General features: G+C 35.5%; 1 protein-coding gene across 4 annotated transcripts in view; it reads right to left on the bottom strand.

The window, feature by feature from the left end:
* SREK1 (splicing regulatory glutamic acid and lysine rich protein 1) overlaps nucleotides 1–24,464 on the bottom strand; it is a 41,096-nt gene extending 16,632 nt beyond the window's left edge. Inside the window, exons 1-8 of one of the 4 annotated variants that reach the window (XM_036020352.1) lie at nucleotides 24,153–24,464; nucleotides 15,528–15,661; nucleotides 9,774–9,889; nucleotides 7,584–7,748; nucleotides 7,293–7,471; nucleotides 6,005–6,135; nucleotides 5,022–5,136; nucleotides 298–417 (exon numbers count right to left, since the gene is read on the bottom strand). In XM_036020352.1, the coding sequence (XP_035876245.1) occupies nucleotides 298–417; nucleotides 5,022–5,136; nucleotides 6,005–6,135; nucleotides 7,293–7,471; nucleotides 7,584–7,748; nucleotides 9,774–9,889; nucleotides 15,528–15,661; nucleotides 24,153–24,313 (1,121 nt within the window). In that variant the 5' untranslated portion in view covers nucleotides 24,314–24,464. Of the gene's footprint in view, nucleotides 1–297; nucleotides 418–5,021; nucleotides 5,137–6,004; nucleotides 6,136–7,292; nucleotides 7,472–7,583; nucleotides 7,749–9,773; nucleotides 9,890–10,177; nucleotides 15,491–15,527; nucleotides 15,662–24,152 lie in introns of those variants that run through there. The other 3 variants (XM_028512717.2, XM_028512712.2, XM_028512723.2) reach the window with 3 other exon arrangements.
* Nucleotides 24,465–25,068: the final 604 nt, after the last annotated feature.

Here is a 25,068-nt window from a genome sequence, read left to right as displayed (position 1 = left end):
TGTATCTCAGTTATAACTTAAGCTGCTAAATGAAAAGATAACCAGGTGGAATTCAGTACAATAGTCAGGAAACCTCATGAGTCGTAATGCTCATCAGAGTCAAATCAATGGAAACCAATATAAATCATTGGTTAATCATTACTAAATCAAATTAATCATTACAAAAACAACCAAATTGATCATTAATCATTATTAAATCAGAAAAAAGTTTCATTTCTCTCATTAAAAACCTAAACTACAACAGTTTTTAAGAAACAAAGCCACAAAAAAATTATCCGTAATTTTCCAAAAACTCACCGTGAATGTGAACGACTCCTTGACTTCCGTCTCTCCCTGGACCTAGAGCGTTTTTTATGTGGACTCTTAGATCTACGTCTATCTTTTTGTCTTGAACGTGATCTATTATGGGATCTACTCCTAAAAAGAAATTGTTATAATGTCAAACCTTTTTCTTAGAATTTCAATTTTTTAAGATTTAAGATGTTTTACAAATAAGAGAATTTTAAAACCTATCCTGAAAGTCTGTATCATTATTTTAAAATTCTCTTCTATGTAATGCTTCAGTTAGATTTTCTAAAATAAATTTACTGGAAACTTTACCAGATAGATCACTGTCCAGAACACACATGAAAACAGAGAAAAGAATTTAAGTCATTTACAATAAACATCATTACTTCTGAGTTAAAGACAGATATAATCAAATGAGGAATTTGCAAGGCCTTGATTTTATAACTATACAAACACAGCTATTAAAAGAAACCTTTGTTATTGAAATTCTTGAAAGAAAAATAGTTATTCCAATTGTGAAATTCGTTAGGTTCCTTTACCCCAATGAAACAACTGTTTACATAATGTAATTTTTTTATAATGAAATATTCTAGAAAGCATGTATTAGAATATAACAAAACTGAATGCACACAACCTTAACAACAGAGTGAGGAGACTCACCAGCTTTGGAGTCAAGACAATCTGGCTCTAACACTCAGCTCTGCCACACACTAGCTGTGAAAACTCTGGTTAGTCAATCTCTCTAAGCCTGAGATTCTTCGTAAAGTGGAACAAGAATTATACCTACATCTTCTGGGGCTTTCATGAGGATTAAATCAAATGATACATGGAAAATTAATTGCCTAACAGGCTCCAGCACAGAATAAATGTTTAAAATTCTTAACACACAGTATTATCATCATCAACAACTTAAATGAAAACTTTAAATTCTATTTTTAATTTATTCCAAGGAGGCCAAATGAGCTTCCATGAGTATGCTTTATATAATTAAAACTCATCTTGACAGTCACAGTTCCATGAATTAAACCAAATATCTATGAAAGACATAACATAGTTAAATGCTTGTGGTATACTATGAAACCAGAAAACCCTCCAGACAACCCTCAATTAATGATGAAATTTTAATAGATTTTTTCAGTTAAAATTTGTGTTCTAAGAGCTAATTTTCCATCAAACTATACATCTATTGCTGTAAAAATATACATTTATCTTCATACCAAATTTTTAATATAATTCGTAGTTTGTTTAAATTTCTAATCACTAATTACCTAAGAGATACAAAAGTCAAGTAATAGGTATTAAGGCAAAAATGCAAAACTTAGAACATTTCAGTCCATTTTCAGAAGTCCACATAAGGGTAGTGTAGTAAGGGCCTTTATTTCTATATACTTAAAAAATTCTTAAGATTTGTTCTAGTTAACCCCTCTAAAAATATAAATAACAACTTTGTTTTTCTCAAACAATGCTTTCCAACCTTAATTAAGTGAAGGAACTCCTTTTAAAAATGTAAGCATAGCCCGAATAGATAAAAGTAAAAAAAAAAAAAAAGAAAGAAAGAAAGAAAAAAAAAAGAAAAACTAATCACTTGGTTTCCTATCTTACCTTGTAGGTCCTCAGAGTTACTGCCCAAGAGTAATTACTGTATTTTAATTGTGACATTAAATATTTCTGTCTATCTCACCTCTAGTCAAAAAGCTTAAATCAAAAGCAAATGTAATCCAAGCAAAGATAAAAATTTGTTAGCAATCCTCATTTTAGAGTAATGTGCAAAATTGCATTTATACATTTAATGGTAAATAAAGGGCAACTTACCATCATGTTGCATCAAAGACCATTTGTAAGTCAGTTGTTTCCCATAAAATATTATAAAATATTTTATAGTTCCTATGCTGGTCTGTAAAGATTACTTAACTTTAAAATAGTAATTATAGTACTGTCCACCTTTCCTAACACTGTCCCTATGAAAAAACACACAAATTTGGAAACAAAAAGCAGAAACACATCATCCCAGCCCTAGCCAAGGTCATAGTGACAAGAAACCCCTCTCCTCCTTCCCAAGAAAAGGAAGGAGTAGCCCCAGCTGGTGTAGCTTGGTGGACTGAACACTGGCCTGCAAACCGAAAGTTGCAGGTTCAGTTCCTGGTAGGTGCCTGTTTCTGGGCTGCAGGGCAGACCCCCCCCAGTTAAGGGCTTTCAAAAGGCAACCAATCTGATGTTTCTCTCACAAATCAATGTTTCTCTCCCAACCCCTCCTTTTCCCTCTCACTAAAAAGAAATAAATTCTTAAAAAAAAAAAAAGGACAAAAAGGAAGGGAAAGGGTGAGGAGGAGGAGGAGGCTTTAGAAGTACCTGAGAACAATTAAAACTGAAAAGAGGGTGGGCATTCAAAAACAACAGCTCCTACAACTCACACTCCCGATAGATAAGTCTAGGTCAGAGCCACAGCTGAGGGTCTCAAGTCACACCAGCAAGGGAGGGGAAGCTAATCAATGCCTGCCATCCTCCTCCCCTCCTATGTTGGGGAAGTTACTTCCACATCAAGATCCTTAAGTCAAATGTTTTTTTGGGTAAGGGCCTTCTTTTCTTTTAAAGAGAACTCACCCTCTTACATATTTCTTTAAAAACTTAGTAAAAGCTATGTTTCTCCATGCTTACAAAAAGTATATGTAAACGTGTGTATATAAGCAGGCTATGTTTATATATGTGCATGTGTGTATACATACAGTAGACCCTTGAACAATGTGGCATTGGGGTGCTGATGCCTGCAGTTGAAAATGTTGTGACTCCCCCAAAACTTCAATCATCCCTGTTATCCACAAAAGACTGGTTCCAAAACTATGCCCTCTCCCCACCACAGATACCAAAATCTGCAAATGCTCAGGTCCCTTATACAAAATGGCACAGAAAAATGCATACAGTCGGCCTTTTACATTCGTGCATTACCAACCTATGAACCAAAAATACTGTCTTCAATCTGTGGTTGGTTCAATCCACAAATCCTAAACCCAAAGATATGGACAGCTGACTATACTCATATATTTATTGAAAAAAATCCACATATAATGTGGACCCATGCAGTTCAAACCCATGTTGTTCAAGGGTCAGTGTATGCATGCTGAGAATTAGTAATTTAGAATGCTACATAGTTAGATGGACCTACATGAAGGCTACCATAAATGAGAACTATAATTAGCAAATTTCATTTCAGACTGAATAATCCTCCCCCCAATCAGCCCTTGGAAGAGGAAAATATCCACAGGTACTTAAAATGGTAAGTAAAAACCTTAAAGTGGATAAATTTTTTTTGCCCCAGATACAGTATACAAATACAGTATAGCTTCCCAGAGGTTACTAAGTAAACAATGACATTAGTCATTAAGTTTTGCTTCATTATAGCCTTAGAAAACCATTCAGGCATTATATTTGGAGCTTGGCTCTTGTAATCAACACATAATGAGATTCAGGTCATTGGTCTTTTCCCTCAGAAAAGAAGTTGTTACCCTTCAGTTCAATTCTGTATTCCCTCACCATTATGTTCACCACATCCTGTCAACTTCTGGTAATATCCACAAGCTAGTAATACTGTTTCTATACCCCTTTCCTTCTCCAATTCTGGCTTCCGCTGCACTGCGTCAATCCTTGTACATGAAACATCTTTCAGCTGGATTTGAACTTGCCCTACTGTAAAGGCCTTGGCTGGAGGAATAGATAGTATAACCGCATCCCAGAAGAGATTTTACAAACTAATAACAACAGGAAGTATACACACCAGTACATGGCAAAAAGTATAGTCTACTAGAGTGAAAAAATGAGTATCATCTTTTCATATCGCATTGTTTCAATCTCCTTTAACAATACAGAAAAGGATACTAAACTGAGCTTGCTGGTGAGGTTCAACATACAGCAGCATACTGGTTCCCTCCCCTCCTTCTCTAATACACCCACACCACATGCACATAGACTATTCTCTACCTCTTCTCTTTAGACATAAGTACATATATATACACAACATGTAGTGAGGATTCACTATATATATTTTCACACTTCAGTAACAGCCCCTCCACATCTTTAAGACAATAAAACTTAGCACTTTAGGCTCACAATCAAGATGGCGTTGCAAGCTTACATTGTGAGGTCCCCTTTGTGCCAAACACAACAGATTTAAAAGAAAAATTGAAACACAGCTAGGCTCAAAAATAAGATAAACAGAACAGAAACAGAGCTAAGCATAATACAATAGCTGGAATTAAGCCACAAGTTACTCCTATGTTTCAAGTCCCTAAGTACTGGAGATAGGTAACAACTTGAAAACAAGATCTGGGGTGGTACTTCCCAGCCCTTAAGGGAACGGGGCAGGGGATGCAAGCTCCTGAGACCTCAGCAATTATTTTCAGCATTACCCTAACCCATGGTGTTTCCCCTTTTCTCTGTATGAAAAGTTTCTGCCAGTTCTGTGTAAAGACTAGCTTACTCTTAGAAAAATCAGAAACACGGCATCGTATGAAGATAGAAAACCAACTTCTAAAACAAAAATTAAATTGAAATAAAAATTACAAATTAATTAGATAAAATTTCATTCTTAACTGTAGTATTATAATTAAAGTAACATTTAATGGTAACCGTATTTCCTGGTGAACTTTATGAAATTTCTAAAATCTGATATTTAGATGAAACCTCTTAACTATTTTAAATACAAAACCAAAAAAATTTAAAATGATGGCAGAAATTCTCACCTGTGTTTTGATTGTGATCTTTTCCTTCTAGAATGGGATTTTGAGCTAGACCTGGACTTTGAACGAGTATGGGAACGAGATCGACCGCCTTTTCTTTCATTGCTCTTTCCAGACTCTGGGAGGAAAAAACCACTTTGCAGTGTAAGCTCAGAACAATTAAAGATCCCAGTTAATAATCAGGCACAAGGGGAATGTACCACACATAGTGCAAGGGGCCTACTCTCTGTACATCCTCCTCCTGTGCAATTATCCTTCAGAAACATCCAAGAAAGTCATTGCATAAACTCGTTGAGTGCAGCACCCTGCAGCAGTACATATAAACCAGATGATTATAAACAGCTGTTCGTAATATTTTGTTGCTGCCATAATGTACGATTATAACACGTCTGTAATTCCTATAACAGTGATTTAAAATCCTTTCTCCATTTATTTTCTAGAATTGAAACTTAAATTCTGAGTGCTAATTTTTGCTCAAATGTAAACCATCTAGACATTTTTAGACTTGATTTTAAAATTTTTGTTAGGAACACAAAAGTTGGAAGAGGTAGGTGTTCTTTTTGCCTTGCTAAAATATGTCTGTGTTTTTCCTAGATCATGGACTCTCTTTTTTACTTTTAGAATTAAAACTGTGATAAAAAATGAGTCTGCTTAATCATCACATTTTAAATATACTGATTCTTGGTTTTAGCCTCCCAGTAACTTTGCTTTTAAGCAAATCAGTTTTAAGCACTAATTTTGTTCTTACAGTATAAAAAACTGATTGACTCAGGCCAATGTGCCTCAATTCAGTATCAGGGGAAAAGAATGTTTGTGCTAAGTACCTCTTTGACCTTTGGCATTAATAAGTCACTTACTCTTCCTTGAGTTTCAGTCTTCTTGTTTATAAAATGAAGGGACTGAACAAGATAATTTCTAAAGTTCCTTGCAGCTCTAAGATTCTATGATCTTAAACTATGACCTATGTAACAACACTATGGCCTTACCTGGTTCAATAGCAGCTGAGATAAATGATTGAGCCTCTCGCACTCGCTTCATTACTTCTTCTAACTCCTTAGCTGCAGCCTGAGGTGTCATCTCAGGGGGTTTTACTATTGCATTGTTGGAGTGATTTATTCTAAATTAAAAACATTAGCATATCACAAATACACACCATCTTTTACAAAACATGAAATAAATGTTTACGTGATACATATACTTATAAATCGATATCTTGAAAGCACACTGAGGGCATATAGAGCTAAATAAAGAACAACCAATACCCATCTCAAAACCATGATGGATCTCATTCCATGATGTATAACCTGCCATCATCTCTTGCTAACAAAGTCAGAAACCTAAATGCTAGCTGACTTAACAACTTGAATAGACCAGAACAACTACTTTCCTGCACAGCTTAGAATATAATAAATTAAAATGTTGACACCAATATTAAAACAAATCATTTCTATTCTTAGATTATAAAATTTTGTTGACAACTTCTGTACCCTGGGAAGACAAAGGGGAAGCTGGACCACAGCTGAGTAACACAGTTTGAATGTGGGAGATTATCTAATAAAACTCTTTCTCTACCAGGTAAGAGTGGCTTCTCTGATGCACACAGATGAATTTGGTCTGCCTCACTTACCCCTTCCACAGTGAGAAGACGAGCATTCACTAAGAAGAGTTACAAATATTTATCCTTTAATAGCAGCATCCTGATAAAATTGTATAACTAAGGCAACTGCCTATGAAATTCAGATAAAACCATTACCTCAATAATCTGCATGAAATAGAATTTCTGGTATTGAGTACCTGACAGGTTACATCAATTTTTCATTTTGCAAACAAATATGTGAGCCAACTGTAAAACTCAAAATGTATGATTTAAATCATTTCTGGGTATTAACGTTATTTTCTTCCTGGTATTTTTGGATTTACCAAAATTCTTATTACTATATTATTAAAGTTCAACCCATATGTTAAACTGTCCATCAGTCTACTCATAATACAGAAACAACCTGACTTGTTATAAGCTTATGGAAAAAAACCCTACAGTCATTAATGTGGGGTCTGTAAACAACATTAACATTAAACTTGACCTTAGAAAATCAGATGTCTTCAAATACAAACACAAAAGCTAAAATGAAAGGCATGTCAGGCATTCATTTTACTTAACACAAAGTCTTCCTTTCCACAAATTGCCAATTACTATTAAAAAGAAAAAAAGCCTTAATTACATCAAAAATAAAGTTTTTCAAAATCATTAAAATTTCTTTGTTTAGGGTTTCTTACTTCAGTGGCCTGTCTCCAAACATAACTCCATTAAAAGCAAGGGCCCTTGGTACAGAATTTTGGTCTGCAAATTCCACAAAAGCAAACCGAGTTGGCTGAGTCTCATCACCTGCCATCCGTACAAACTTCACTTCCCCAACTTGTTTAAAAAATTCAAGTAGCTGATCAGCTGTCGTTGTCTAAAGAAACAAAGTAACACTGTAATATATTTTTTTTGAAAAATCAGGTAAATATTACTTTATCAATCTGTATGATTTTTAAGAAGTGGGAAAGAATCAGTTTCTTCATTACCTGGGAATTCAAATTGCCAACATAGACTGTTCTCCTGATTTCATCAATTTTGGAAGGATCCACATTTCCCATAAGTGGTGGCTGTGGTATCTCTCCAAGTGTTGCAATATTGGGATCTAGTGCTGCAGCTGGTATAGCTCCCAAACTGCTAAGGGAAACACCCAGCTATTTAAAAAAGAAAAAGAACATATTTTTTGTTAGTATCAAAAATTATGATTCTCACCCCGATGATATGGTTCAGTTGGTTGGGTGTCATCCTGCAGAGCCAAAGGTCACTGGTTTGATTCCAAGTCAGGGCACAAGCCTGGGATGTAGGTTTGGTGCCTAGTCACAGCATGTACAAGAGACAACTGACCGATGTTTCTCTCCCTCTATTTCTCTCTCCAAAATAGCTAGAGAGAGAAATAAACAAATAATAATATTTACAGAAATTAATCATTCTCTAATCTTGAACAGATGTGATCAACTCAATAAGAATGGGAAGAAACTAGGGACTCCTAACTTTAAGCCAGGTGTATGTCTAAATTACTGCAAGTGAGGTCACAGTGATTTTAAATGTATTTAGAAATGTAACATATGTTTTAACTATCTGGATTTTTTTTTACCTCCTTTTAAACTTAACACTAAAAACAGATGGTCAATCCACATTATTTGCAATAGTTATGACCTATAAAGTTGCCACAACACTGTATTATTGAATACTGAATCACTGCTCCTAGGAAAAATACAGGGCTAGGTTCCTACAAGCCTTTGGTCACAGTATCTTCATTAACCAACACATAACTTTGCTTCATGCGTATTTCTGTTTAAAGACACCTTATTTAATACATATTGTTGATTCATTAACACTGAACTCATCACCAATATCAACTCATTCCTGAATGAACCCTATCTAACACATATTTTCACTGTAAGGCACATCATAGCCTTCCAACCCTTAGAAACACTAGGCAACACTTTAGCACCACACCTGGGAGCTAATTTAAACAGTGAAATCACCAAGGATTTTCAAGATGGAAAGAAAATATAGGGGGTGGGGAGGGCAGTGACCTAGGGATTAACATATTAAACCTTACCAAAATATACCAAAAATAAAATTTCTACAAAGCTCAATACAAAAGATCAACTGTTGAATTAAAAAGCATTTCCCCCTATAAATCACAACACAGGTCTCCTGCAGAACAGAACAATGTCATGCAAAACTAAAAAGACCTAAAATCTTGCACTTCGAAGTTTCAGAAACTATTTTTATAACCTGGATAATTTAACTACAATCATAAAGTTTATGAGTTCACTGCCTAATAATCCAGTACTACAAAGCTAGATAAAACTTTCAATTACAGTAAGATTTGTATTTTGTCTTGGGTTTACTTTGGAAGAAAAATGACCCTTCTTTTAAAATAAATATGATCAGAATCTTTTACATAAAAACTAAGAACACAGTTAACAGCAGTTATCTTTTTTAACCCCACTAGGAAATCACAAAGGAGGCATTACATTACTATTTAATTCCAGAGAGTTAATGAAAAAATATTTTGCCATGTTTTTACCTTGTTACATTTTCCCAGATAGATTCTTCTCTTAGATATTTTTTCCCATTATCAGGCTGTGAATCAGTTCATACTTTAAAAATAAATGTAGCCCTCATGAACTGGAAATACAGTCACCTAGATTCTCCAATTCACTTTGCTATCTAAAATGCTAAGTTTCAATAACTGATTTCCTAGAATAATCAAATTTAAATACATTTTCAGTTACTTCCACATTCCAAAAGGTAGTTTAAGTCAGTGACAATGTGAGGGACAAAATTTAAGTAGACATTTTGAATCCTCTCCATTAAAAAAAAAAAGATTCAAAATTAAAAGTTTGGGTTTTTTTAATCCTCACCTAAGGACTTTTTTCATTGCTTTTGGAGAGAGAAAGGGAGAGAGAACATGAAAGAAACATCGATGTGAGGGAGAAACATCAATTGGTTGCCTTATTGTACACACACCAACTGGGGATCTAACCTACAACCTGAGTATGTGACTTGACCAAAAATCGAACCTGGGACCTTCAGTCTAGAGGACAACCCTCCAATTAACAGAGCCACACTGGCCAGAACCAAAATAAAAATTTTCAAAGCTCTTTATTCAATGGATTAGACAGTTGAACATTCCTCCCTTTCAGAAGAGGGTATCTAGTACTTACTGTAGTCAAAGGATTTGGGGTCGGTATGGGAAGCAAGCCTGCACCAGGCATCAGACTCGTCATGGTTGGAGCAGGAGTCAATAAAGAGAGGGCTTTGGATTCCTCTGGGATTTTACCTGCAGAAGCAAGTTTCAAAGATTACAAAAAGCAGAAACACCACACAAAATTTACACTATGATTTTACAATTACCCTTGCACTTAAAAAATAATAATAATAATAAATGAATCTATCAGATTCGTATAAAGAAATAAATTAGAACTTAAGTCTTTCCTTTTATCCTGCTCTACTAGGAAAAATAAAAGTGAGCAAAACTTTTTCAAAGACTAACAATCTCATTAATGGAATATTATTTTAAAAATTGAATAATGTAGACAATTATTTAACACTTTGAGCTATGGGTCACCTGTACTGGAAACTTAATGTTCATGAACCAAACGATATCAAGCATGGACGCTTTCCCAGGACGGTGTTTTCGCGGTGATCGAAAGTTGTGTTACACATGACAACCGTTCGTGTTGGCTGCATCACTAATAGCACACAGAACATCAGATACAGAAAAGAAGAACATTTTTTAAAGTTTAATCCCCAGAAATGGCAAATAACCAAATTAGTTAAAAAAAAGAAAAAGAAAAAGCAAATTGAAATTTGTTCCTTACTGAGTGCCCCTATGCTGTTATTGAAACTACCTACTTGTGATGCAAACAATTTTGATAACCCTTCCAATAAATTCCATTCAATTTCAACTAGACAGGAAAAAAAAAAAACCTACTGCATGTAATCAGCTTCAATTTAAAAGGAAGCCTATACTCGTTTAGTTAATAAGGCACCTCATCAACAATGTCAGAAATGCCCAAAAGAATCCAGGTTCCAAGAATATCTCTAGGAAAACTGCTACATTGTTTTAAGTACCTAACAAAAAAAGTTCCCTAGTTTTAGGAAACCTTTAAACCATTGATTTTTAGAACCAATTTATGCATACTTATCTGAAGAGGAGTAGCTGATGCCTAAGTGTATTGCTTACAAACATCTCAAATGCCTAATAACAATAATGACAATAACACTGAAATAATTGTAGATGTTAAAAAAAAATCCTATGACTAAAAGCTGAAAAGGTTACTCTGAAATAAGTACATCAATTTTCCATATTTAATTACTGAATTCTAATTAATTTTGATAAGGACTACAAATCTCATACATTTTTCCTGAACCTCTCTCTTATACCCCGACCCCCCCCCAAAAAATATTTCTAAAAAAGTTGACTACATACAACTATTTTAGAAGAACTACTCATAATTAGTTAGCTATGCGTTTTCATTATGAATTTTTCAAAAGTAATTTAAAACAGTGTATACAAAGTCATGCTAAATTGAAAATAGCATATGGAATAAATTTTCAAAAGCACCATGCTGGGTTTCAGTGGTAAAAACACTATTTGAAACAACCCGATATGCAGAGATAAACCTCTAAACAATATTATCTAAACATAGCTCTAAACATGAATGGAATTCAAGATGGATTTTAAAACCTGCTTTAAATAATGGGTACACCTTGCTTACAGGAACAAAAAATGACATTTTATTAGCTTTAACAAATGTCTACTTTTTCCTAAGCTTTGCAACATCTAAGTCTGTATTACTTCCATCTACTAGTTTCAAAAAAAAGTTATTTTATTATTTCAGTGTAAATTCTGCATAAGCACAGATTTTTTAAAACATGCATAAAGGTAAATGAAAGGCAGGCGGCCTAACTGAAAACATCAAATAACAGTAATTTTGTATTAGTTACTAGTATTAACACATGTATCTGTATACCCACAAATATACTATCTACATATATTATCAGACCTGTTTTAAATAGGAATTATTTTTTAAATGTTTGTAAAACCTAAACACATCTTGATAAAGCAATTGAGGTCCTAAGGTAAAAACCCTGTACTTTGCTACTCTAATTTATGTATCTAAAAAAACAAGAGTTCCAATCTAGTAAAGTCCCAATTTAATATTATCTGCCAATTAAATAAGCCAAATTATCCATACTAGAGAATGTAGAAAGACTACCCAAACAAAAAGGGTATTCAACACAGGCCAAACGTTGAATACTTAATATTATAAAGACCTTCACTTTTGGCTTAAAAAAAAAAAAAAAAAAAGCATCAGTAGATGATCTGATTCTCATTGCCTCACAGTAGTAAAAAACTATTATAAAGTCTAACTGTAAGCACACTACTTTTTCTTATTCTAATTACTATTAAAAATACTTTAAAAAAGAAATTCCATTACTTAACTTCCAAGGTAGAATTCTATCAAATTTACCCTGTAAATACCAATATAAAACAAATGAGCATCCAGCATTCTTCCTAAATTATACTCAATGACAACTGAGAACAATGTCTCTTAGTATTAAAGTACTAGTCCTAACCTCAGGATCTTTTTAAAACCTACTAGGCCTTTGAATATTTTTCAACAAAAAGTTCAAGCAAACAGAGAAACATACATAACTAAGTATTCAATAGTTTCTCTAATATCCATTTTCCTTGTAGGCAACTGAAGTCTTTTTAAGTCAAGGAAATGTTATTTTCTATAATGAATAACTATCATAAAAGTAGAAATTTCTGGGTCCTCTACCCAGACTGTTGGAAGAAATTTACTTATTTTCCCTGATTCTGTATGCCTAAAATTCTAGGAGAAAGGATGCTATCAGTTGGGGTTTTTAAAAAGATGTCGACTTGGAAGAAAAACTGCAAAAATGTTGCACTGAGATCAGAAAATGTTTCTAATAATCTCATCAGTGTTTCAAGAACAAAATGTACCTAGTCAGTCTATGAACACCAATTAAGATCCCTACATAGTCTCCTTAACACTGTATCTTAATTTACTGTGAAAATTTATTGTATCTTAAGGCTGAGCTCTGCTGATCATCTCCCCATATATTTTGCAATGCAATGTTATGAACCCTTAATGGAATACCATTTACAAAGAACTGGAAAACCAGCTCACAAGTTAAAGTGAAAGAGATTTAACAAAACAAAAACAAAAAAGGGACAAAATAAAAAGAAATGAAATTAAAGTAAAACAATAAAAAACAGAGACAGGGCGTCCATCTTCTGCGGTTCAGACTCCGATCTCATTTCCCCAATGAAGGTTTCACTTGACGGCCGGTTTAGTGGCATGGCAAACAATGCCTAACTCAGGCAAGTGTCAGGCAAGTGTAACAGGTCTGCCTTGGCCAGTCTAGTCATCTAATAATGCACAAATATCACATAGAGAAAACATACAAAACCAAATTAATAGTCAAAATCCATCTACCAGAAAATGTGGACATAAAATTATGACTGATGATTAGGCTGTCACCCTTGTTATGTCTGACCTTATCTTTTTCTAAGTGTTAACATTTATAAAAATAAATCTGAGATGCACACAACAAAAAGAAGTCATATTTAGACAAATATAACAAAAGTATATTTTATTTTGAAATGGCATGTTTTATTAACAATAGCTAATGCTTAAGATGTATGAAACTATTACATATCAAACATTACTTATACAGCTCAGGATTGTCTCATAATACTGTCTATATTTTTTTGAAAAAACAGCAAATTGACAGAAACTGAAAAACTTCTTAAAATTTTGTTCTATGGTTTTCTCATTTCTTTCATAATGCTGTTTCTACAACAGCAAGGAGAGAATAGAATCAGTGAAGTAAACAAAACACTGCTTACAGCACTACAGCACATCATTCACAGAACTTACTCCAATGGAACTCTTTCCTTCGGTTCATTTCAAACTCACTTTGTTATCTTTTTTGGTACAAAATATAATACATTGTTCCTTTGCTTGCAGTGCATAATCAGATCTTTAAGAGCTCACTACGACATTCTGCAGGTCCTATAAACCATCTCTATTGTATATAGTTTAATGAAAAATTGTGTCTGAATGTTTTCCTAATACCGATTATAAGTGTTCTAAAATACTTAACTAAATTACAATAAAAATATTTAAGTTTTCATGTTCAGAAACAGTGAAACTTTGTCTCAAAATTGTATTAAAAAAGTGAAAAGCTAGCATAATGTACATTTATTCATCTCTATCAAGTGGAAAAAAAAAAAAAAAAACAAAACAAGGAACCTCTACCTGCCCATAACCTTGAACATTTTTGACAAATCACAGCCAGGGCTTCTCAAATACTACATTAAAAAATTCTATGGGACTACAGTAAGGTTCCAACAAAGCAATAACTGATAAAATTCCTCCTTCTAATTCAGTGAAAACCAAACATAATACAGAATCTGTGTTGCTGATGGCATCTTTTACTGATATAATTAATAATTAATATTCCTGTTCAATAAACGTTCTACCTGATTTTTTTCCCCCATGCAGTTTAGTAGGTGTGAAATTGGTATGAACTTGGTTTGTAGAACTAAACCACTACCAGCTCTTTTGTCACCTTACTCTCCAATTCTGGGCTCATTGCCCCCTTATATATCAGTAGATAAGGATAGATTTAGCAAAAATTAATACATTTTTATTCTCTCTACCCCACTCTAACTCCTAGGCATGGATAGGAAAAGTACTTTAGAAATCATCTGAAAAAAAATTCAGAATGTTCTATTTTGGGACTCCAAAAATAACAGAATGATACTTGTATGTGACTAATATTTTTAACATCTCAGAATAGCATTCTGAAATAAGCATAAAACGTTGAAACTATAAAATAACATTATACATGTTATTTTCATGTTAGCCTGATTTTTCAAAGAGGTTTTAAAACATTTACAAATGAGAATACATTACATTGTTTCAGGTAAAATTTTTATGTTGTAAATTTACTACCATCCACCAGTAAAAATACAGTTTAAAGACATTTAAATTGTAATAACCCAATTCTAAAATCCTTATACACATGCCATAGTCAGTGCTCTGAATAAGTTAATTACACACCAGAACTGTCAAATTCAGCACAGCTTATTATATGAGTGGCTCTGTAAATAGAAGCTACTAAAAAATAAATATTAGTAACAATTAGCTTTTAAAGCAGGTTAAGTCGTAAAATTTAACAAATAACTGTAACGCCACAACTGTGTTCACATCTTCCACAACTATTTCCTTAATGGAGGAAATTTGTGTTTCATGATTTTTCTTCAATTACAATAACCCCCCCCAAAAAAAGACAGAAAACAAAGTAAATTACAGCTGCATAGCAAACAATTATCCCGAATATGAAATAATGGTCTCAGTTACAAGGTAAATCACCTTAAGAGAATACTTTAAAGCTTTAATTATTCATGTTTTTCTTATAAACATAAATATCACTTAATCCCAATTTGGCAAAGATGTGTACACTTTTTATTTATGTAATACTAACTTGGTATACACAGAGGGAAGGGCTTACTAATTTACACATTTACAATAATTTCCCGAACCAATCTACTTTTTCTTTAATTTCAGAAAGCTTTCTTTGCAACTTACCAATCAACTACAGAAAGCCAAAGTAAACCAGAGAAGCTAAGTAATTTATAAATTTTTAAATGTTTAGCTATTTATTAAACTTATGTTAAGTAACAAGTGAACCATTTTAATATATTTTACTAGTAAAGCCTCTTCTCCAAATTTCATTCTCACATACATACACACACAAACACATATACACACACACCAAAGTGATATCTACTTGCCAATTTCTAAGAAAACCAAAGATAGTTAACAAAGAGGACAGAGATTAAATAATAGGAAAAAAAAAACATGTGAAATACCAACCTTCTGCACAAGGAACAACTATCAGAGCTCTGTCAATAAAAACCGTGTTAGTTAGATGCTGGGCCACGCCAACACTTGATGGGTCACGAAACTTAACATAACATACTTTGGAAGAAAAAGCAAGAGGTGTGTTGCTGCAAGATAAAAAGAAAAACAATTAGACATAAAAACATTTGATTGGTTTTGTCATTTTCATTCAATTTTTTCTCAGATTTCATAATCTTATATAATCAAGACTTACAAAGTTTTGTTGCTAAGGATCGTTAAGACATAAAATAACAAAACTTATTCTTTTAACTGTGATGTGTCTGCAAAGACTGATGGCAATCTAGGCAGGCCGTCAGCCTTATTTGTATGAAATTTAAATTTAAATTTAAAAACTTTAAATTTTTATTCTGAGTGAAATGTGAAAACAGCTGCTTAACCCAAAGATTCTGAACCAGTGTATGAATAGGCAAAATTCATTTATAACAGCCCCAATCCTCAAGACTTAAAAGTTTTTATAACCATTTTCAACCCTTCCTGGCATATTTAAATCTCTAAAAACTTCCTAACAGTCTTAGAAACAATGAGACAACATGAAATTAATATTAAGGTCTTCTGTATATACTAGACTACTTCAGGCTAGGCAGCAGCATTGTGATTTTCCAGAGAAAAGATTTCACACACAAAATTTTACACATTATATGCAAAAGAGTAAAGACTCTTACAAGTTCTACTAGATTCAGTTCAATCTAAGCAGGCTTATAGTAAAAAGAAACCAGACACAGCACAGATGAAAACAATTTTTCCATAATATGAATCCATCCTCTCAGACTGCAAAACACACTTTCCTCATGGATGATCATTTTGTCAACCTGTCCATAATTATTTTCTATTTAAGACTTAATTATCTTTTAGCAAGGGAAAAAAAACCCAAACAAAATATATACCTATATAACATAAATGTACAATACTTTAAATCATTAAGGTTTTTCACACTAAAAAAGAAGAGATCATTTGAAAAATGTCTTTTGCAATAACAGTAATTTTGTTTACAAAATAGAGCAAAGAAATTGACTATAATCCTAGAGCTAGTAGTAAATGGCACAGATGGAACTTAAAATCTAACCATCTCACTCCAAATTTCAAGCAACCTTTACCATTCAACTAACCAAAAATTTTAAAACAATCTTACTGTACTGTTTAATTAGTAACTGCAAATATTCATTACTTTTAATACAAAAATATCTTTCACATACAGCAACAAATCCATCTTGATAATGATAAAATATATATATCTATGCTAAAATTTAGATCAAATAGACCTGGCCAGGTGGCCAGTTGGTTGGAGCACCATCCTGTGCACTAAAAGGTTGCAGGTTCAATTCCAATAGGGGCAAGGTAAATCCGTACATACCAGCAGATACAACAATGGGTGTTTCTCTCTCACATCATTGTCTGTCTGCCTCTCTCTCACCCTCTTCCTCTCTCTCTAAAAGCAATTAAAAATATATATCCTCAGAAGAGGATTTAAAAAACTGTGATAAAATATATTTGCATTTAGAACTTGAAACTATTCATGTTATTATTAACCTAACTAGGCTAGTTCAAGTTGCAAAAATAAAATAAAGCTCTACCTCTTTCTTACCCAACCCAACTCAATTCAATTTGCTCCCGCCTAATACCATTCAATTCAGGGTTCAGGGAAGCCCACTCCAATAATCCTCGTCTCAACATCAAGTCAACCGCTTCATGCATGTCTCTGAGGTGAATGCCTTTGCATCCAGACTTAACTCACCCTTACATTACTAACTGCCCAAGCTCTAGACTCCTAGTTCCGAGTGACTGCTGGAATATTACACCTTAATAGCCACCAGACCTAACTTTAACTTATTAAGTCTTAAAATTCATCATTCTCCTTCCTCACCAGTCCTGCCCATTGTCCTATACTTCATATCTCAACTACTTAGCTGAGTCAGAAATTTGGGAGTCACTAATGTGAGCACCATTAGTTCTGTTCAACAAATACTCCTGAATCTCGTGGCTACATGGTAAAATTCCGTTTCTTTGTTCCTTGAAATTAAGTGTAGCCATGCAATTTCCTTTGGCCAATTAAATTCGAGCAAAACTGCCTTGTCACTATTCAGCAGCTTCATGGGCCATTGCTCAGCTCTTTCCCTCTGCCACAATGACCAGCAACATTCAAGAGATGGGTGGCTAATACATCAGCCTCATCTCAGAGTGTCACAATGAGTAGAGTTCCCCACCTTACCAGTTTAGTATAAGAATGAATCTTTTTTAAATCAATCTCCTGAGATTTGGAGGTTGTTTCTCTCCTTCACCCTTCCCCCTTCTTTAAACAATTGTTCACTATATGCTATAAAGACTACTCCCAAATATGTGTCACATTAATTTCAGGCCCTCATCATTCCTCATTTGTATCAATACAATGGCTCACAACCAATAACATTGCCTCAAATCTCAACTCCTTATTAATGGTCTTCCACAAAAGCTGCCAGAGTGATCTTTCTAAACCCTAAATTTCATCATGTCACTCCATTGTTTATATTTCCTCAAAGATACCCTTTGTTCTTGCTTTATCGTCTAAATGCACCCAAAATCCAGGCATAAAAATACTTGGGATTCCCCGAATCCAGAACATCTGGGCCATCTTTGTACATGCTGTTCCATTTGTTTATGATGTCTTCTGTAACTCCCTTTCGGAATGCTAATTCCACTTTTCGTCAAGGCTCAAGTTTCCTGGAAAGCCATTTTAAGATATCAAAGTGATTAGGTACCCATCATGTATGTGCTACCAAAGCATTCTACATACTTTCAGCACAGACCTTATCAGTTTCCTATGTGAAACCCTCAACAGATGTAAACTTCTAGCCACAACTGATTAGCCTCATAGTACCAGGGCCCATTTCACTGGCTAACCAGCAACCAATAATTTGGGTGTCTTGACCAAATGGACTGGGAACAATCAGGTTCTCTTTCTTTTGCCTGGAAAGTCCCTTAGTCAGGACTTGGGCCAGATGCCAGGTGAGTGAGTAGGGAATAGGTCTGTAAAGAAATTGAGCAGATACACAGAAACAAACTGAGCTGACAATGCCTCTAAAAAGAGGCTTTTTACCTTGGATGCTGAAACCCTTCTGGTTCCCAGTCCCAGCTCCCATGAGGCCTGGCTGTACTATAGTCTTCATTCTCCAGTTTAGTGAAATCCTATCTTTTCAATGTCTCTTCTAAAACTAGGTTGCATAGAACTGTTTTTGTCTTTTGCAACCAAAAAAATCTACAACTACAATGAGCTATTAAAGCTCTAACAACTGCAACAAGTGTACTCTCTTTTAACACTGAAATCAAGAAGCTGACAAGCCAACACTAAAACCACATTTCCCAAATTGACAGATCCTTTTGTGAAAGAATGAAAACCTAAAAAATCACCGCTGAAAACTAAAAACACATTTCCAAATCATTTGAAATAGGTACAAAAAATGTGAGCCTGGTTAGTAAAGCAACTACCTGTTAAGACATGACACCAAGGTTTGGGAAGGCCAGAAACAAATAAAAAACTCTGGTCTAGCCCTGACCAGTGTGGGCATCATCCTGAAAAGTAAAAGGCTGCCGGTTCCATTTCTGGTCAGCACACAAGCCTGGGTGGCAGTTCAGTCCCCAGTCAGGGCATGTGACAGAAGCAATCAATCGATGTCTCTTTCTCTTCTTTTCCCTCCCTTCACCTCTCTCTAAAAATAAATAAGTACAATCTCAAAAAAAATCTGGTCTATTCTGAACAGCACTATCATAGGAGCATGGATAGCAGACACAGCCACATCACCACTTTAAGCAATTTTCTTCACTTTTATCTCCAATTACCTTTCTTAAAATAAAGAGAGTAAAGATTAACCTATATATTTTTAACAAATGTAAACATTTAAACTTTTCAGGATAGGTAGTAACACTTTTATTTTGAACATTAGGGGCTAAATTATAATACAGTGGCAAGCATAAATACAGATATTTAGTATCTTGGTAAATTACAAATCAGTATATTTCCAAATCTTGTATTTAAAGCTTTCTCTCTATTAGATTTACTTTTTGCCCTGGCCAAGTGGTTCAGGTGGTTGGAGCGCCATACCATACACCAAAAGATTTCGGGTTCAACCCCAGTCAGGGCATATACCTGGATGTGGGTTCAATCCCTGGTCAAGGTGCATACAGGAGGAAACCAATTGACGTTTCTCTCTCTTCTCCTTCCCTCCCTCGATACCTCCCTCAAATCAATGAGCATATCCTCAGGTGAGTATTTAAAAAAAAACTGACTTTTTCTTAAATTTAACAGGATTATCATTTTGTAACAACTTTAACTACAGGTTTAATTTGGTCTAAACATATGCCTCTAAGGAAAGTAGCAGTATCCAAATACCAGATTTTACTTGGACCTCATTCGTTGAATTGTTGTTTTTTAAAATATAAAACTTTCTGCCCTGGCTGGCATAGCTCAGTGGATTGAGCGCAGGCTGCGAACCCAAGTGTCGCAAGTTCAATTCCCAGTCAGGGTACATGCCTGGGTTGCAGGCCATGACCCACAGCAACCATACATTGATGTTTCTCTCACTCTCCCTCTCTCTCTCTCTCTCTCTCTCTCTCTCTCTCCCCTCCCCTTCCCTCTCTAAAAATAAATAAAACATTAAATATATATATATAACTTTCTACAATTGTTTTTGTGTTTCTCTTTTAATTTTTAAAAGATGTCATTTATTTTTAGGGGGAAGGGAGGGAGAAAGAGGAGAACCATCTAGGTTAGAAAGAAACATCCACAGAATGCCTCTAGCAAGCACCCCAACAAGAGCACTGGGCCTGCAACCCAGGCATATGCCCCACAGGGACCTAACTGGGACCTTTTCCACTTTGGGGGATGATGCCTAAACAACTGAGCCACACAGGTACAGGCAATTGTTTGTTTTCCATCAGAATTCCTAAGAGTTTAATGCAGAAATCACAGAACCAACTTTTTGAGCATCATTTAAATTTCCCGGGCCTGAACTGGTTATTTTGTTTTTCATCAACCATGGTGATGACGCTGCACAATTCTTTAAAAGACAATGTGATAGTAATATACTCAACATTTTATTATATTATATTAATACCCTCTGAGGATCTATCACAAAGAATATAATAAAAAACATGGACAAAGTATAAAATTTTACACATGAAAATATAACACAGAAATTGTAACAGGGTTTCTCAGTAGGACTCCAGTGGTGCTCTGCATGGCACAGTTCTTCCTTGCATAAGACTTTCTAATATGATGATTGACACTTACCCAATAAATACCAGAGGGCCCTCCAATCATTGTTGACAATCAAAGTATACATTTCAAATGCTCACTTCTACCTAAAATCCACTGACTTATTTACACACACACCAAAAATTTAAAAAGCAGCCAACATATCTCCAATGAGATATTTCAAAAACACACAAACACTGAGGACAAATTAGTATGTAAATATCATTACTATAAATAAAACACAATATGAAAAATGTTTATTATACGTTGGATGTAAAAGTTTAACCCATAGTGTATAAATCCTTTGTTCACACTGTATCAAAATAAACACATATAAAAAACACTTGAGGAAAACACATGGAAATGGAAAGAGGTTTTAACAGAGTAGTAGAATCACAGGTGGTGTTCCTTTTTCTTTATTTTTCATAAAGTGACTCTACTGGTTACATTTTTTAACTAAATAAATTTAACTAGTTGACAGATTTTGTCTTTGTTATTAGTACCTCTGAAGACCAGAGATGTAAAGAAAACCAGCAAGGAAAAAATCAACAGTTAACGTTAGAAATCAGGGTAGGATTACCCTGTGAAGGGTGGCACAGTGGAATTTCTAGGGTGTAGACACTCTGATTTCAGTACACAGGTACTGAAGTTCACTTTGGGTAAGTGCACTTCACCGTGCACTTTTCTGTATGCACATTACAACCGTAATAAAAAGCTTGCTGCAAAGATCTTTTACTGTCATTAACACTGAAATGTTAATGACAAACTATTTTCACATTCCATCAAAGAAATGAATTTCTACTCAGCTTCTAAGTATTAATCATAAAATACTATTTCTGTGACACTGCAAAACAATTACATCTTCAATACAACTATTGCTATTGCACTGTTATCCATTTCAGCCCAAATTTGCAAACATAGCTTTAACATATCAACCAGATTGTAACTTCATTAAAGCATGCCAACACTTTTGAAAAACAGGAATAAGGAAAGGGTTGCACTTATGGAAAACTGGTTAAGGGTTTTGTCTGGCTCGTATGTGTTATATTTATGTTACAATTTTGCAAACACATTACAGTTTGTGACTCGCTCACTCCAAATTAAAGTATCATATTTAAGTAAAAAGTTTTCTATTCTCTTTGAATTTTATACTGCAAGTAATTAACACTTGAATTCAAAAAACAGTTCATGAATCCTGACTGGTGTGGTTCAGTGGGTTAAGCAACGTCCCCAGCAGGGCACATGCCTGGGTGGCTGGCCAGGTCCCTGTTTGAAGATTTGCAAGGCACAGCCAATGGATGTTTCTCTCACGGCACATCAACTGCTTCTTTCCCTCCCTCATCCTTTCCCTCTAAAACTTACATAATCTTTAAAACAAACAAAAATACAGTTCATTACTAAGTGTCAGATTTACTGACGGTGGAGATGGGCAGAATGTTGTCACTCAAGCTCAGATTTCAACTATGTAAGTGGTATTATGTTGGCAGAGAAGACTATTTTGTGATGTTATTTCTACCTCAGCACACCTTATTACAACCTTAATTAAAAGTAAGGTTAGTTTGTAAAGGTTTATGTACAAAGTATTTTAGTGCTTGATTCCAATTTTTGCAGGACACAGCGCTTCAAGCACTTCTCAATTAAGAAATGTTTTGGTTAAATGAGGAGATTACAGAAAGCATTTTCAAAAGTTTTTAATAAGGCGGTCAACGCCATATATGCCACAACTAGTCGAACCAGATGTATGTGCATATTGTTGCATTAAGTTTTGTTGTGAAAAATGTATTACCTGAATATAACCATGCAGAAACTATATAAACTCAGATGATCAATCATTCTATGAAAACAAACTACAAGACAAAATATCAGCGTAATGAAAGACTTTTAAAAAGATGACAGGAGACTGTTTTAGATTAAAGGAGATAACCAAATGCAATGGTGGTCTCCAATTATACCCCAGATCAAAAAAAAGAAAAATTATTTGAATATTTGGGGAAACTTACATATAAATGTTACATATTACTTGATTAATGTCACATTTCTTGGACACGTTAATAGTATTGTGGTGTTGTAGGAGAATGTACTGTCCTTAAGAGAGACACACTTAAGTGTTGAGGGATGAAGAGTCACGGTGTCTGCAACTACATACTTTCAGAAGGATGGGAAAGAGGGCGAGTAGAGGTGGAGATGGGCAGCGGTGGACAGAGAAAGAAATCAACTGCGGCAAACGACGAATGCCGGTGAAAGAACATGGGTTCTTTCAACTTTCCTCTATGCATGAATTACTTCAAAACAGAAGTAGAGGCAAAAATTTTTAAAGTTTAAAAATCCAAATACCAACTTTTATCAGTATTTATGCAATGCAATATACTCAAAGACAGAAAACTGAAAAAAATTTACATACATGCATCACTATGAAATAAACCAAAAAGTCAAATTTTTAAAAAAGATAACTCTTGGGCAACTCTCTTCTTTCAAAGGATTTCGACACAATAAACAAAATACTCAGGATTTTAAAATTCTAAGCTCTATCTTTAAAAAAAGGTTATGCGTGTAAGATTTGAACAACCCACAAATCCTTTATAAATTTTTTGAGAAGATGGTATTGTACAAGGGAAATCTTGCTTCAAAATACGCTGCTTAGGAAGTGTCCGTGACCTGTGAATGCCAGGCCTTTCCGGACTTTAAAAAGTATACAGCAGAGATCATCCTGCACCAACTAATACTTTTTCCGGAAGGTTTAGGACAGTGTGACCTTCCAAGAAGAAATTTTAATCTGTTGCCAAAAGGGTGAACAGACATGTTCGTTTCACAACATGGATGGGCTCGGTTAATCAACATGATGCTAAATTTGTGAACGCCACCGTGAAAACAAATATGGCCCTGACTCCATCCTAATTCCAGGCTTTCTCGTCAGCAATAACGGCCTGACATTAGGCCCTGAGAACTAGACAGTTTCTCCGGCGCAGTCTCGGCGATTTTCACACAACACACCAGACGTTAGCCGGGAGGACTATTCGGGGCCCACCTGCAGCCATCTTAAGTTCGGGAAAAAAGGGGAGGGGGGGACACTGAATTGGAGGATTCAACGACGAGCACAAGTCCGGAAGGCACGAAAAAGGCATCCTTTGTAAGGGCTCGGTGCAGAGATTAAATCGCAAAAGTCCGACTAACAAGAAGGGTGGGTTTGAGGGGCCCCAAGCCCCGGTGCCCTACTCAAACGTGGGCACCAAGGTAAGACCAAGCGGTCACGTGACGGGACCGCGCGCCCCCGTTCCGCGCTCTTCCTCGCGCGCCGCGGTCCCCAGGTCTCTACGGCGCCCGTGCCCCTCCCCCAGCCAAGCTTGAGCACTTACTCCGGGGGGTAGAGCCGCAGCTCCTCGATTTCTCCTAGGAAGGAAAAAAGCGTCCGCATCTGCTCGCTGGTCACCGCCGACGACAGATTCGTCACCTGAATCACCGCAGTAGGGGTGAGGCCGAAGCCTAAACCCAAACCGAAGCCTCCGCCGCTGTTCATCCCGCTCCTGCTGCCGCTCCCTCCGATTTCCCCAACGTCCACGACGCGTCAGCGACAGAGCCGGGAAAGCGGAGCACGCACGGCCGCGAGCGCGCTCCCGCTGGCAAATTCACGGCGGTGGGCAGGTCTAGCCGCCTATTTCCCAACTCGCCTGCTCCCACGGCTGCGCACGCCGGCCGGAAGCGTCGCTCCGGCAACCCGGCGGATCTCGCGAGGCTAGGTCTTGAGACTCGGTGGGTTTTTGGTCTTTCTCCTGATTTCCCCTCAAAAGTTTTGATCGCTTTTCTTAACCGGTTTACGACTCGCCCACAGTCTTGTGTTCATGAAAACGTGAGAGACCCAGCTCTTGCCAGTCTCTAGGTAGGATTACGAAACCAAAGGGGAAAGAAAAGACCTGACCTGCTAGTGCGGGAGAGGAATGACTCCATGCTGTCACCGATGAATGCTTAACCGTACTTAACCAAACTATAACGCGTCGTTATAATACCAGGCAACTCCTCCATCCCAACTATTTAAAAAATTGGCCAGTGTCATAACTGTGAAAAAACTTCCAAAGTTTTGCAAAACGTGTAAATTAAGGACAGGTAGCAAGATTAAGGCTATGTGGCTGTTGTTTGTAACTTATTATTCTCCCTTTCCACAGGTACTGATATCTATAGTTTTACACCGGACATTGTTAGGCAAGAGCACATAAAAGACAGTTACAGACGGTCCACAGAGAAATTGCAACCTAATGAGAGACAACCAACAGTAGC

This window comes from Phyllostomus discolor, chromosome 3, assembly GCF_004126475.2.
Source record: "Phyllostomus discolor isolate MPI-MPIP mPhyDis1 chromosome 3, mPhyDis1.pri.v3, whole genome shotgun sequence".
NCBI lineage: Eukaryota > Metazoa > Chordata > Mammalia > Chiroptera > Phyllostomidae > Phyllostomus > Phyllostomus discolor.
Note: the sequence above shows the minus strand (reverse complement) of the source record. Positions and strands in the feature narration are given on the sequence as shown.